Source organism: Sarcophilus harrisii, chromosome 2 (assembly GCF_902635505.1).
Source record: "Sarcophilus harrisii chromosome 2, mSarHar1.11, whole genome shotgun sequence".
Classification (NCBI taxonomy): domain Eukaryota; kingdom Metazoa; phylum Chordata; class Mammalia; order Dasyuromorphia; family Dasyuridae; genus Sarcophilus; species Sarcophilus harrisii.
In genome coordinates this window covers 492,142,382-492,156,660 of record NC_045427.1, presented here as the reverse complement: position 1 = coordinate 492,156,660, position 14,279 = coordinate 492,142,382, and the positions used below count along the sequence as shown (strand labels likewise).

At 34.8% G+C, this 14,279-nt stretch overlaps 1 protein-coding gene across 1 annotated transcript in view; it reads left to right on the top strand.

The window, feature by feature from the left end:
• The window catches only part of RAB2B (RAB2B, member RAS oncogene family), a 24,284-nt gene extending 10,005 nt beyond the window's left edge, over positions 1-14,279 (top strand). The window contains exons 6-8 of the mRNA XM_031955012.1: positions 10,766-10,877; positions 11,689-11,757; positions 12,520-14,279. Of these exons, the coding sequence (XP_031810872.1) occupies positions 10,766-10,877; positions 11,689-11,757; positions 12,520-12,627 (289 nt within the window). The 3' untranslated portion in view covers positions 12,628-14,279. The remainder of the gene's footprint in view (positions 1-10,765; positions 10,878-11,688; positions 11,758-12,519) is intronic.

Genomic DNA, 14,279 nt, shown 5'->3' with positions numbered 1-14,279 from the left:
GTCAATGCCATTTATTTTGTTGTTCTTTCCATTTTTATTATTGTAGTCATTGTGTGTATTGGTTCTCATTTCACTTTCTATCAGTTCACATAAACTTTGACATGCTTTTCTGTATTTATCATTTCATATAGATCAGAATATAACATATCATTACATTCATTTGCCACAGTTTGGCCCTTTTCCAATAAATGAGTATCAACTTTGTTTCCTGTTCTTTGCTACTACAAAAAAGTGCTGCCATATTTTGGTGTATGACAGGATGTTCTATTTGATTTCCTTAAGGAATGTGCTTAAATGGAATTTCTCAGTAAAAGAATATGGATTTTTTAGTCTTTCTCCTTGTGTTATTTCAGATAGCTTTCCAGAATAGTTGGATCAATACACAGCTTCACCAACAATTTAGTTGTGTTTCTCTTTCCAAAAACACTCCAACATTATTTCCATCTTATGTTATCTTTGCCAATTTGCTAAGTATGAAGCAAAATCACAGACTTATGTTGATTTGCATTTCTCATTATTAGTGCTTCATATGCTTCAATCCTTCTTTTGAGGATTATTTATTCATATCCTTTAATTTACTGAGGAATGGCTTTTTGGTTTTATATGTTTCTAATGTATATATATTTCAGGTACTATTTATAAGAATTTTGAATGAAGGGGAATTGGGGAGGGAAAAGCTTAAAATACAGGCTGGATCAAAATTCCAGAATTTAGTAATTACATTCCTACCTTACTCCTCCTGGACCACTCCTTTCCTTTTTGGAGTTAAACACAGAATCATTCTCCCTTTCATTCCTGGGACAAGTAACCCAACTCAGTAGCAGAATACTGGGACTGGAATCAGAAAAGAATTGAATTTGAATCCTGCCTCAGGCACTGACTAGCTATGTGATCCTGAGCAAGTTACTTCACTTCTATCTGCCTTAGTTTCCTCGACTAAAACAGGCATAATAGCAGCAATCAGAGTTGTTGTGAAGAATAAATGAGATATTATTTGTAAAGCACTTAGTGTCTGAAATATAGTAGGTCTTGATAAATGCTTATTCCCTTCCCCTTCCCTCTTCTACTTTCTACTTTCTAACCTTGGATGACAGGACCCTCAGCTGATAAAAGTGTAAACGTTTATTTCTCCTTCCAAATTAGCCCAGTTAGTTGAGGCCTTTCTCTCTGCTTGGTTCCAAGAGATCTTGCAGCTTTGTCCTTGGCTTCTGCCTCTGCTTTTCTTCAGCCTCCAGCCAGCACCTAGGTAGAAGATGCAATGAATCTCTTGCCTCAAAGATAGGGCTTGTGGGTTCCAAGAGCTCTCTGCGACTCCAAGTAAATCTCTCTTGAGCTCCCACAGTTTCTAGTAACTCCTCAAGTAACTAATTCTAGTCAGTCCCACAAGAAGAACTAAGCTCAAGCTTCAAAAGCTCCCTATATATGTGATCTCCCAAAGGTTAACTCTGCCTTCTGGAGGGAGAGGGATTCTGGGTTATCTCCCAAAGTGCTCTCTGGCCCTAAGGGAGGTGTGAATTTGGACTAAGCCCTACATCCTCCCAAATGTGTGAACTCCATTGGGTACTTAGATACTTATGAGCTCTCTAGAGGTGTGAACACAAGCATTGTTTCTATCAGTTCCACCTAGTATCTTGTTTCAAGTTCTGGCCCAAAATATCTCTTTCTAAGATCAAATCAACTCCAATGGCTTAACACTTTGTAAAGATTCCAACACTTGGACAAGACATTTCTTCTTTTTGAGCCCCAGTATCTTGTTTCAAGTTCTGGCCCAAAATATCTCTTTCTAAGATCAAATCAACTCCAATGGCTTAACACTTTATAAAGATTCCAACACTTGGACAAGACATTTCTTCTGAGCCCCAGTTTTCAAGATCATAAAATACGATGGATCCAGTAATCACCTAGGCCCCTTCAGGCTTGTATATTCCTGGTGACTTCAAGAAGTCAATGAGCATTTATTAAACATCATCCGTGCACAGGAACTATGCTAAGCCCTGGGGATACAAAGAAAGGCAAAAGACAATTCATTAAATACAGTTATATGTACTCTCTTACTACTACTTTACATATTTTGGGTTTCAGTCTCCTATTAGCTATTGCTGTTCCATCTTACAGGGTGAAGATGATTCTTCTTGATAGAAAAAATAAAAGCAGCAAGATATTTAATATTTCTACCTTTTATCTACCCTATATTATTTTTATCTGTTATATTTTCAGCTCAAGCTGGAGTCTTTTCCCTATCATGCCATCAACATAGCTTTTTAAAAGTCCCTTTTATTTTTTTTTTCAGATTTATCACAATCCTAAGTACTTTCTGAGATTTATTTAGCCTTTATCCACTTAGGGTTTTACTATTCTTTTGAATTTGTCCTCTGTTATCCATCTTCCTTCTATAATATATTTTAAAATCTGAGATTATAGATTAGTTTCCTCTTCAAGAACTCATCTTCAATTGTTGGGTAATTTTTATATTTTAAATAGCTTTTCCTTTTCCTCCTCATTTGCATTATGTATTTTATGCTATTATATAACGTTATAACTACCTTACGTAAGTCAAAATTTTCTTCCTGAGAACTTCTAATCTTTTGGGCCAGCTTTTTTTTTAATAGTCATATGATCATATGTTCTACTCTTAAGAAAAATATCACCAGCAGATGTTTGGACACTGGACATCTTTAATTCAGTTCAGCAAGTTTTGAATAAACACTTGTAACCTGCTTCCCCATCAGTTTTATTATTGGCTTCTACCATTCATTGTCCATTTCTATATTCTAAACAGGTAGTCTTTTAAGGGAAAGATAGAATCATGTGGATTTGAAATCCAACAGTAGTGATGACATAGGAATAAAATACCAAATAATTACCAACTGGCTCTGTAAGTTTCAGTAGGCCCAGATGAATTATGTACAATAATTCTAAAAGAACTAATGAATGGGATAGCAGCTCACTTGCTGGCAACAATTTGATGTAGAAAATCATGGAAAATAAGAGAGAAGACACAAGAGTAGAAACTACTCTTGAATTTTTATTGAAATTTTATTGAAAAGAACTTCATCTTTACCTCTTGATTCAAGTCAACAAGCATTAATTAAGCACCTAAAACATGCCAGATCCTTTACTGGGTGCCAAGCCTACCAAAACAAAACAAAAAAGAATCATCTCTTTATTTTAAGGAATTTAAATTTCAGTCATTTATTCAGCACCTATGTTGAAGAAAATCTTTGCATACAAAATGTATGCAAAAATAAACAGAAAAATAATTTTAGTGGAAGGAAAATTAAGTGGAAGAAACAAGGAAGGCCTCATGTAGAGGGAACACTAAAGTTGAGGAAAACAGTTCCCCAGGGGGCCAGATTGAGAAACAAGACCTTTCTAATTTGTAATGTTATATAAAAGTAGGAATAGTTTGGCTAAAGTATATAGTGTGACAGGTGAGGAAATTGATCTAAGGGTCTAGATTAGAATAAAACTGAATGCCAAACAGAAAACCTTGTGTTCTATCCTATAACAAATTAATGGAGCACTATAAACCATGGTAGTAGGATGTTGGAGGGCAATGGTATCTAAAATGTGGCCAGGCAGTCCTAATGGATGTGTGATCAACCAGCGGGTGACTCAGATACCTTCCTCTAAGGTAGCCAATCCTGAGGCTTGTCTCCAATACAACCACACCTACTCTTAACTTCTAACATTTACCTATTCCATCTTCTCCTTCCACTCTGTAAGTTCCCAGCCTGTCTATAGTTCTAATGCCCTTCTGAGCTGGAAGTTGGCTTCTCAGAAAAGTTATAATCTAATTACCACTAGGGTATCCATGACAGCAGTTACACAAGTACACTGAGCATAGTCTTCTTTCCCTACCCAGAATACCTGCTTGTACTCCCAACCCTGACCTCTGGCTGGTGAAGTAACCCATTTGAGATTAGGATCTAACTCAGTGGTAGTGACCAGTGAATAAGAGCCTGGCCTCCCTTTTTGTTTTGGGTGGGACAGGATAAGCCAGCATGGTTGGATTTTTACAGACTAGAGATCTCATTTTATTGTTTCTATTGCCATATCCATTTCTTTTCTAAACTTCCCTATTGCTTTTTAGGAAACTACAGATTTTATATCAACCAATTTCACAACCTCAATGTCATCCTTGTTCTCATGCATTCCATACAACCAGTCAGTGATCAAAACTTGCCTATCCTATCTCTACAATTTAACTCTTATCAGGTCCTTTATCTCTACTCAGAAAGCCACATTTCTCACTTCTCATTTGGACTATTGTAATAATCTCCTAATTGTTCTCTCTCTTACAAGTCTCTCCCCTCTCCAATCCATTTTCCACAGAACTGCCAAAGTGATTTTCCTAAAACACATGTCAGATCATGTCACTTCTCTATGGAACAAATTGCAGTAGCTCCCTAGTGAATCTAGGATCAAAAATTACTTATCTTTATCATCCTTAATTTCCATTTTTGTTTTGTAATATATATATATATATATATATATATATTTATATTATAGCTTAGTAATATATTTATATAATTTGTAATAAAGTAAATATACATTGGGAGTGAGTGCTCCCAAAATTTTTATTGATAAAGGTCAATGCAGTCTAAAAGATTTGGAAACCATTGTTCTAGGGATCTGTTATTGGCTTTATTATCTTTAACACATTACAAAATCTCAAGAGTTGGGAGAAGCAGCAGAGACCTAATATGGTCCATAACTGAAAAAAAACTGTCCTCTACAATGTAACCAAGAAGTAGTAATCCAACCTTTGTTTAGCAATCTCTAGTTGAGGATAATCCACTACCTCCTGAGGCAATCCATTCACCTTTTAGATAGCTCTAATTGTTAGCAAGTTTTTTTTATCAACCCTAAATCTGTCTCTGTAGTTTCTACCTGTTACTTATAGTTCTGCCCTCTGAGACAAGCAAGACAAGACTAATCCTTGTATATGATTTGTATGTACTTGAATATAATGGTCTCATTTCTCCTAGGTCATCTTTTTTTTATGTTAAACCTTCCAAGAACCTTTAACCATTTCTGATGTGGCATGCAATTGCACCTTTTCTCCATCAAAGTATTCTTCCGATGGAAACTCCAACTATCAATGTCCTTTCTGTGATGTATTATTAGAACTATATATAATATCCCAACAGTGATCTGATTAGGGAGGAATACAGCTTGATTATCAGCTTTTAATCCTAGTCAATATGCCTTTCTGAATATAGGCCAAGATCACATTAGGGTTTTTTGGTCACTCTTATTGCATTGTAGACCCCTGATCTATAAGTCCCCTAAAACCTCTTATGTCTATCTGCTACCTAAAAACTACTTTTCAATATTATATTTATGAAATTGTGAGGTTAAAAAAAATTTTTTTAACCTAAGTGTAATACAGCTAATGAAATCTAATAAAATGAAATTTGGATCAAGACCTCTGATTTAGTATTCTTTCTTACTGCACCATACTGCTTCTACAATGCTAATGAGTTCAGTGGGAATTCTATTGTATTTCTCCTTTGAAAAATATGAACATTTGCTTTTTTCCATTCTTGTCTTTTTTCTCTTCTCCATGCTTTTTGAAAGAGTCCTGACAATGACTTGTTCTTTTAGTACCCTACAATGTATTTTATCTGGACCAAAGATATGAATCCTTAAAGGAAAGGTGCTTTTTTGTGATCTCTTGTATTTAGGCATTTTTGTTCTGTCCTTGTTAAAAAAATAAAAATTAAAAAAAAAAAATCATTCTCCTTGGTGAAGAAGACAAGCAAAGTGAGTAGAGCAGCTTGGCCAACTGTCAGTTGTCATTGTGCCTTCCACCCCAAGGAGACATCCTTTCACCTTTCATCCTCTTGTTTTCTCCAATGTAATTTAAAAACACAACCACCAAAAAAGCCTTTTTATTTCTTTTGCCTTCCTCATCAGCCTCACTTTATTCTAAGTTTTATCATTCCTGACACTATTCTTACAAGATTATGCCATATTTTTTATTTTTATTTTATTTTTTAAAATAATACTAACTTTTTGTTATTCAAAATATACATAAAGATAGTTTTCAACTTTTACCCTTGCAAAACCTTTTGTTCCAAAATTTTCTCCCTTTCTTCCCCCCTTCCCTAGACAGCAAATAACTTAATATAGGTCAAACTTGTTATGCCAATACTTTTTAGTCATTTTGTATTGCTTATCCTTGCTTTCATCCACTATACATGTAATTTTTTTTTTCATATTAAAAGTGTCTTTAATTTTTTTTTTTTTTTTTTTTTTTTTTTTTTTTTTTTTTTTGGAAAGTAGCTTTTTTTGTTGATAGTATTTTCTTTTTCCAAATTACAAAAATAGCCTTCGGTATTCATATTTGTAGGACTTTTTGTTCCAATTTTTTCTCCTTCCTTTATTTCCCACCTCCCCAAAACAATAAGCAATCTGATATAAGTTAAACATGTACATGAATTTTTAAAATTTTAAGTTGGTTATAATAAGTTTTTTGTGCATCTACGTCATTTCCTTTTTTTTTTTCCTTGCTTATGAGAATTGTTTTTCTTGTGTCTTTAGAATTTTATTCTTAATTTCCCTGGGTTGAATTGTCCCTATAGAATTTGAATCCATAGGATCAAATGTAATATTCTCTCAAAAATGTAATGTTCTCTTGTTGGGGTTTTCTTGGGGTCTCTGGAAGCAGCTTTCGTTTCAGTTCAGTAATCACCACAAGTGCAGTTAAGGATTAAAGTCCAAATCCTTTATTGTCTCTTTCCAAGTCTTGTCTCCTTTCCTGCAGCCTGGATAGCTTTCTTATAGTCCAGGTTCTTTATTATCTCCTTTCTAGGGCTAGGCAGCTTTCTGGAGAGCCTTTCAGTCTAGTCTTGGTTCCGAGAGCTTGAACTCCCGCCTGCCTTCTCTGGCTTCTACATCTCCCCAACTGAATCCTGGCTGAGGCTCCAAGAGCTTCTAGTACACTGAGACTTTCTTGCTTATATGCCCCCATTGAGTATATACCAATCATTATATCACTAGGAAATCATTATTTGTTGTAGGATTAAATCAATGCTAAACTCGATTTAACCATTTAACCATTGTCTCCTAAATTCCACTTAGTACCTTGTTTCTAGTTCTGGCTCATAATATCTCCTTAGGATTAAATCAATCATAATGAACCATGCTAGATTAGATAACTGTTGTCTCTATCAATTCCTCTGATTTAGCACCTTGTTTCAAGTTCTGGCCCATAACAATTTTACCTACCTCCTTGAATAGAAATCTGTTCCATTCAAAATCAAGGTGCATTTCAGACTAATCTTGATTTTTCTCTCAGTCACATTATCACACATTTTAAGATGTTGCAGTCTACATCTCTGGATATTTCTATCATTTTTATTCTAACAATCAGTTTTTCCTTTTAAGTCAGAATTGGATCCTGAATTTAATTTCTTGTTTTCTGTTTTCTTCATGTTTTGAATGATGGGTTATTATTAATGCAAGTCAAGAAATCATTACTTGCTTTTCTTTTGGCAGATAAAACACTAGAAAAAGTATGAATAACAAAATACTCCATTCATGACTATATCATGCTTCTGTGCTAAGCTTATGACCTGTTTCCTGAACTCTCATCTATTTTTTTTTCTATATAAGTGGTTTGTAGAATATCCTGATGACAAAATCATTTCTGTTTCTGCTACCACTGATTTTTACCCAGATGTTTTTTCTCTTAGTTTTTTAGATTTCTTCATACAAATGAATATACATTCTTAATATGACATACTATTTCTCTGCTCATTCTCTTACCTAGTCTGTTTCTTTTGAATAAGGTATATCCTTCCAGAGTCATATTTCAATCATGTATTTCATCACACTGTCTCAGATGCCTATAAGGTTAAATTGCCTATATGCAATAGCATTTCTAGTTCTTCTCATTTGTTACCCATACTTAATGAATTTAAATATAGGCATCTAAGGCATGGGTTTTATTTCTAACACTTTCTTGGATTTTTGTATTATGAATTTCTTTGTATCTCAATTGCTAATCTTTTTCCTACTTTGTAATTATTCACTATTATGTAGGAGAATAGTTTTTATACAAATTTCTACTTCCTTACCTCTTTGCTGTTCCATTCCAGTCATTAAATCATTTCCCATCAAGTGTCAGTGAATATATTTACGAAAGTTTATTTATCTTCTTAAATTAAAAACTTGACTACAGATTTTATGTTTGGAAGAAAAGTGAAAAGTAATAAATTGATTTTGAGTTTTGAGTCTTGGTAGCTGAGATGATGTTATGAACAAACAGTGAAGTTAGAGAGAAGGATGAGTTTGGGGGTTTAATATGAGTTCAGTTTTGAATAGGCAGTTAGAAATGCAAGTCTAAAATATGTTTGTAGTGGCAAGAAACTGGAAACTGAGTGGATACCCATCAATTGGAGAATGACTAAATAAGTTATGGTATATGAATGTTTTGGAATAGTATTGTTCTATAAGAAACGATCAGCAGGATGATTTCAGAGAGGCCTGGAGAGACTTACATGAACTGATGCTAAATGAGTAAAACCAGGAGGTCATTATACACAGCAACAGCAAGATTATATGATAATCAGTTCTTATGGGTGTGGCTCTTTTTAACAATGAGATGATTCAGGCCAATTCCAATGTCTTATGATGAAATGCTCTCTGCACCCAGAAAGAGGACGATCAGGACTGAGTTATGGATCACAACATAGTATTTTAACTCTTTTTGTTGTTGTTTGCTTGCGTTTTGTTTTCTTTCTCATTTTTTTCTTTTTGATCTGCTTTTTTTTTTGTGTAGCATGATAATTATGGAAATATGTTTAGAAGAACTGTACATGTTTAACATATATTGGATAACTTGATGTATAGGGGAGAGGATGGGGGAAAGAGGGAAAAAATTTGGAACACAAGGTTTTACAAGAGTGAAAGTTGAAAACTATGCATATGTTTTGAAAATAAAAAGCTTTTAATTTTTTTTTTATAAAAAGAAAGGAATGCAAACCTATGAAATATTCTGTTCAGAAATTTGGAATTATACTTAAGAAGAGGCTAAAATATCCATCCATACTTTATGACTCAAAGATTTCCTCTGTTGGGCATATAGCCCCAACTATAGAAATCAAAGACAGAAGAATGTACAAAACGCTTACAGTAATTGAAAGTTATAGTATTGAAAGTAATGCAAATTAAATTATATGAATTAATGGAATATTACCATATCATAAGAAATGATGAATAGGAACCATACAGAGAAGCATGGGAAAACTTAACTGAATAGATGCAAAGTGAAATAAGCAGAAATAGGAAAACAATAAATAATGTAAGTGAAGAGAAAGATAGCAACAACAACAACAACAAATACCTGAATACTGTGTGATATAATGACCAAGAGTGTTCTGAATGAAAAGATAAGAAAATGCATCTCCCTCTTTTCTTTGCAGAGGGGTGCACTTTGAGTACAGAACATGTATAAATTGTCAGGCCCAGTTGATATGTTAGCTAGTTTTGCTGACCTGCTTTTTTTTTTTTTCCCCTTTCTTTTTCATTGCTTTGGGATTAAGCAAAAGATATCAATTTTTTAAAGAAAGAAATGCAGGTTAGAAGAAAAATCAGAGCTGGATATATAGATTTGGAACTCATATGCTTACAGGCAATAACTAAAGCAATAAAAGAAGATAAGATTGTTGAGGAAGATAATTGAAAACTAAAGACAAAGTTGCCTCGTGCCCACAATTAGGTAAGAAGAGAAAAAGAAGGAACTATTCTAAGATGAAATGAAAGGCAGGATATTTCACCATCATAGAATCTGAGGGCAAAAGTACCTTGGAGGAATGATCAAAAATCAAATGCTATAAATTGGTCAAGGAAAGTTAGAAGTGAACAAGGAGCATGATAATTTGTGACTTTATAGGACAGTTTCAGTAGAGGGGTGAGCATAGAAGCTAAAAATAAGAGGTTAAAGAATGAGTAGGTGCTAAGGAAGTAGAAGCAGCAAAGATTGACCAATATTTGGCTTTGAAGAAGAGAAAAGAGAGGGATTAAAAGTTTTTGAAAGGATTGTATAGTCAATGTAAGTTCCTTTTAAAAAAAACTTTAGGGAGATTTGATCATGTTTATAGGAAAAAATGAAGAAACTATTAGAGTGAAAAGATTGAAGATGATAGATGGTGGGGAGAATTTGATAGAGAAAGAAAAGATGAGGTGGGATAAGATCAAAGGTTCTGTGCAAATATATTCCATAAAAGAAGGGAAGAAGAGGAAATAATGGGGTATGAAGGTGCCCATTTTGTTTTCTAAGAATTGGATTTCCTCTTACTCATTTTGCTTCTTCCACTTTTATTAGATTGTGAATTCCTTGAGAGTAGGGACTGTCTGCCTTTGTTTGTATCCCCAGGAGTTAGTATATTGCTTGGCATATGTGCTTAATAAATGTTTGTCTACTTGACTGCATCTCATTTTGCTGTAATACGCAAGAGGACATGGAGTCAAAGTAAGTAAGGTATGGTCCTAATGTTTTACTAGGCCTGTGTTTATTCAACAGTGGAATCAAGAAACAGCTTGGCTATGCTTAAGGGATATTTTCCAGGTTTTATACAGAAATAATTTTATGCAGGGAAAAAGCTATTTATGCTGCTGCAAATAGAGAATTTTCTGCATGCAGAATACTACACTGGATTTTTACAATTGAGATTGTACTGCCAAATTGTTTCTGGAAGAATTCTCTCTCTAATATGGCTCTTCTTTTGCTTTCCTTTCCATCAATTTCTTTCAGTGACCTAGAGTCGCGACGGGATGTGAAAAGGGAAGAAGGAGAAGCCTTTGCTCGGGAACATGGGCTTATCTTCATGGAGACTTCAGCCAAAACCGCCTCCAATGTTGAAGAGGTATTACTCCAAAGGGAGTGGAGAAAATTATGTAGGAACTAGATAGTGCTTATCCTTATCTTTCCCTCAGAACTCCCTTTGCCAATAGCACAGAGTCCTAATGGTAAGGAAAGGAAATGGATCAGGGGAGCAAGTGCTCTCTTTTTATGGAATTGTTCCATTTTTTAAAAAAACTAGTTACTGTGTGTGGCTTTTTTTTTTCTGCCTCAGATAAAATTGATAAAATATGGTTTATACTGCCCTTTTGGTTATCTGGACAACAGATTAGAGGCCCACAGTCATCTAACATTTTCGTGGTTTATAAGATAAGGGGCATGTTCATTCAGTTTGTATGTAATATGTATCTCCCTTCCTTCTTTGCAAAAATGGGAACTATGCTGGTATAACATTTCATATTCCATCAGACTTAGTTGTTATATTGGACAGTTTTGCTTAACTGCTTCCCCTGCCCTTTTTAAAAAAATTCTCTGTTACAAGGAATGGCTCCCTGGGAAGAAAAGTTGAGGGATACATTTGAAAATGAAGATGATATAAAAGCAAAATTTATCAATATTTTCAAAAGTTTTAATATGTCACCAAGCTGGGAAAATCTTGGCTCAAAACTGAAGATGGTATTGATAATCTTGGGAAACAATCTCTAAGAAGCTTTAAAAAGGACTATACAGAGGTTTTTGAAACTTCCTATGATTTTCTTCACTATCTTCTAAAATCTTCTGTCTTTAGATACAAAACCAGAAATAGCTATTGCATCCTTTCTCTTATTTTTCTATATTTAGCTCTCCTTATCTTTATGTGAATTTGTTTTCTTTAGGCATTCATTAATACAGCCAAAGAAATATATCGGAAGATCCAACAGGGCTTATTTGATGTCAACAATGAGGTGAGAAGGGGTGATGTATGGCCTACCACTGATTTATCTTATTCTGAATAAAATAGGGATTTTCCTAGATGTAGGTTTCTCCCACCTGTTGTCTTTCTATTTAAGCTAAGGCAATTGAAATCTGACTCTTCACACGAGGACTCAAAAAATCCATTATTTCTTTATGGGTCTTTTGGGGTGTTTTTTAATGGTGCAGAATGAGTGATTGAAGAAGTAATCTCAGTTGCCAAATTTACTTTCATTTACTGCTTCAATTTTTTTTTTTTTTTACAGTCCTAGGATATGGGGAAGTCTATTAGTTAGAAAGATCCATCCTCTACTGTACAATCTGGGGTAAAAACAAAAGGAAGAAATTTATTTCCCATATCCTTTCTCACCTTCTTTTCTTCCCACCACATGTATGTATGTTGTTGTGGCTTAAAACTTTAAATATAATAAAGGCATATGTGTGTATGTATATGTATATATGTATAGACACACATATCACACATACACACACTACAATCCCCCTCTCCCCACTAATTCTAGACAATTATATGTACATTTTTACTATGGTTAGCCATTATATAATAACTGATAGACTTTGCCACTGTTTAGTATGCATCTAGAAGAAATGTTCACTTTCCAAGGCCATCCCTGCCTTTTGAAGAGTATGATAAGGTTTTTTTTTTTGTTTTTTTTAATTTCTTTCTCTCTTTTTCTTCCTATCTCTGTTACATTTTAAAATCGAGGTATGGGGACATTTCTTATTTTTTCTTACAGGCAAATGGCATCAAGATTGGACCTCAGCAACCAGCCTCAGCATCATCAGGACCCAGCTCATATCAAAGGAATTATGAAGGCACAGGTGACAGCTCTAGCTGTTGCTAATTTCTGGCCATAGTATCTGGTCCTTCTTGGAACAGCCCCTTCATGCAGCAAACTTGAGGGAAGAGGTCCTGGTTGCTTTAGCCAGTGGAAGCCTCATCCCCAGGTGTGATATCCTGCCCTTCCACCCAACTAGGGAAGAATTTGTGCCCTTAACTGACGAGTTCCTCTTTAGGGACATGAACATTTCCTCTAGATTAGGGCTCTTCTCTCTTCCTTTCTCCTCCCAATTACCATCCTCATATTTTAATTTCTAAACTGTTAGGGGCAAGGCTGAGACTCACTAGAGTTCAAAGATAAGCAAACACTGATTTTTTTTTTTAAAAGCACAATTCTGTTGCCCATTATGAAATGTTAACAAATATCAGAGATCTTCTGAGTGAGCATGTCAGAGAGTAAGGATCTGATATACCATATGAGAATAGAATTGCCAAATAAGGAATTTCAACAGCCTTTTTATTTCCTTCCTTTTGGGAGTCCATTTGCTACTTTTTCAAGGACCTTGTAGGGAACACATGGTTCTTATTGCTAGAGCATTTCAGAGATAATGAACAATTTTCTATGTCTGTAAGCAACTCCTCTCCATTGCTAATTTTTATCTCTTAGGGTCCAGTTTTAAAAAAATGAATTTCTTAAGGCTGTCCAGGACTAATGGGTCTCTTTCTGTTTGTAGGACCTAGAGAAAACAATTTTTACTCTTGTTCTTTTAGAGACCATATGTAATCAAGACCCTCAAACAACAGAATCTTTACTATTTGACCTCGTTTCACTACAGATCCTCCAATCAAGCAAAGTTGCTTACTCTCCTCAGCTTGTTATACATGACTTTGGTTCCTTCCTACTTGCCTTTTCACGTGCTAACCCATGTTCCTCAACATATCAAGTTTAATAACTTCTAGCATATGTCCCAAGTTCAACCCCACCAAATTCTAATCGGTTTATTATTCAGTGCCCCTTCAGCCTTCATAAACTCAGTATTATATTAATTTGCACTTTTTGTTTCTTTGTAAATATATCAATTGTTCATGTGGAGTACCTGTCTTCCCCACATAGAGTGTAAACCCTTTGAGGGCAGGGACCATGTCTTCTGTTGCTTTTGTGTCCTCTTTCCTTTCCAGTTCCCTCACAGTGCTTAGTGTTGCACATAGTACGTACTCTATAAATCTGACTGACTTAAAAGACATAGAACAGCCTTACTGTATGCCTTTTCTGAGGCTTTGGAAGCACCTTTTAGGAACTATACCCCAGTCTCTTCCATCTGCTCATACTGGGATCCATATTTCCACTTTTCCCTTTCTTAGGATCCATGCTCATTTGTCTTCCCTCTTACCATTTCTAGGGTCTTTATACTTCCATTCCATGCAGACATATATAGGAATGCTGACTGTCAGTAGGCAAGCAAATCAGCATGCACTTTTGTAGTCAGTCCTACATTTCAAAAGCATATAATGCTACCTTTCCAAAAATCTGCTGTACTCTCATTCCCACCATGTCTTCCCAATCCAGCCTCTGTACCTTTCTGCTTAGGTCACTCAGTCACCCTTTTCCACACTGGTGCCTCATGGATTTTCTTTTACTTTTTTATTTTTGTTATTAATTTACTGTTGAATTGTTTCATTATTAAATATATGCATGCGTCCAACCTGCTCACCTTC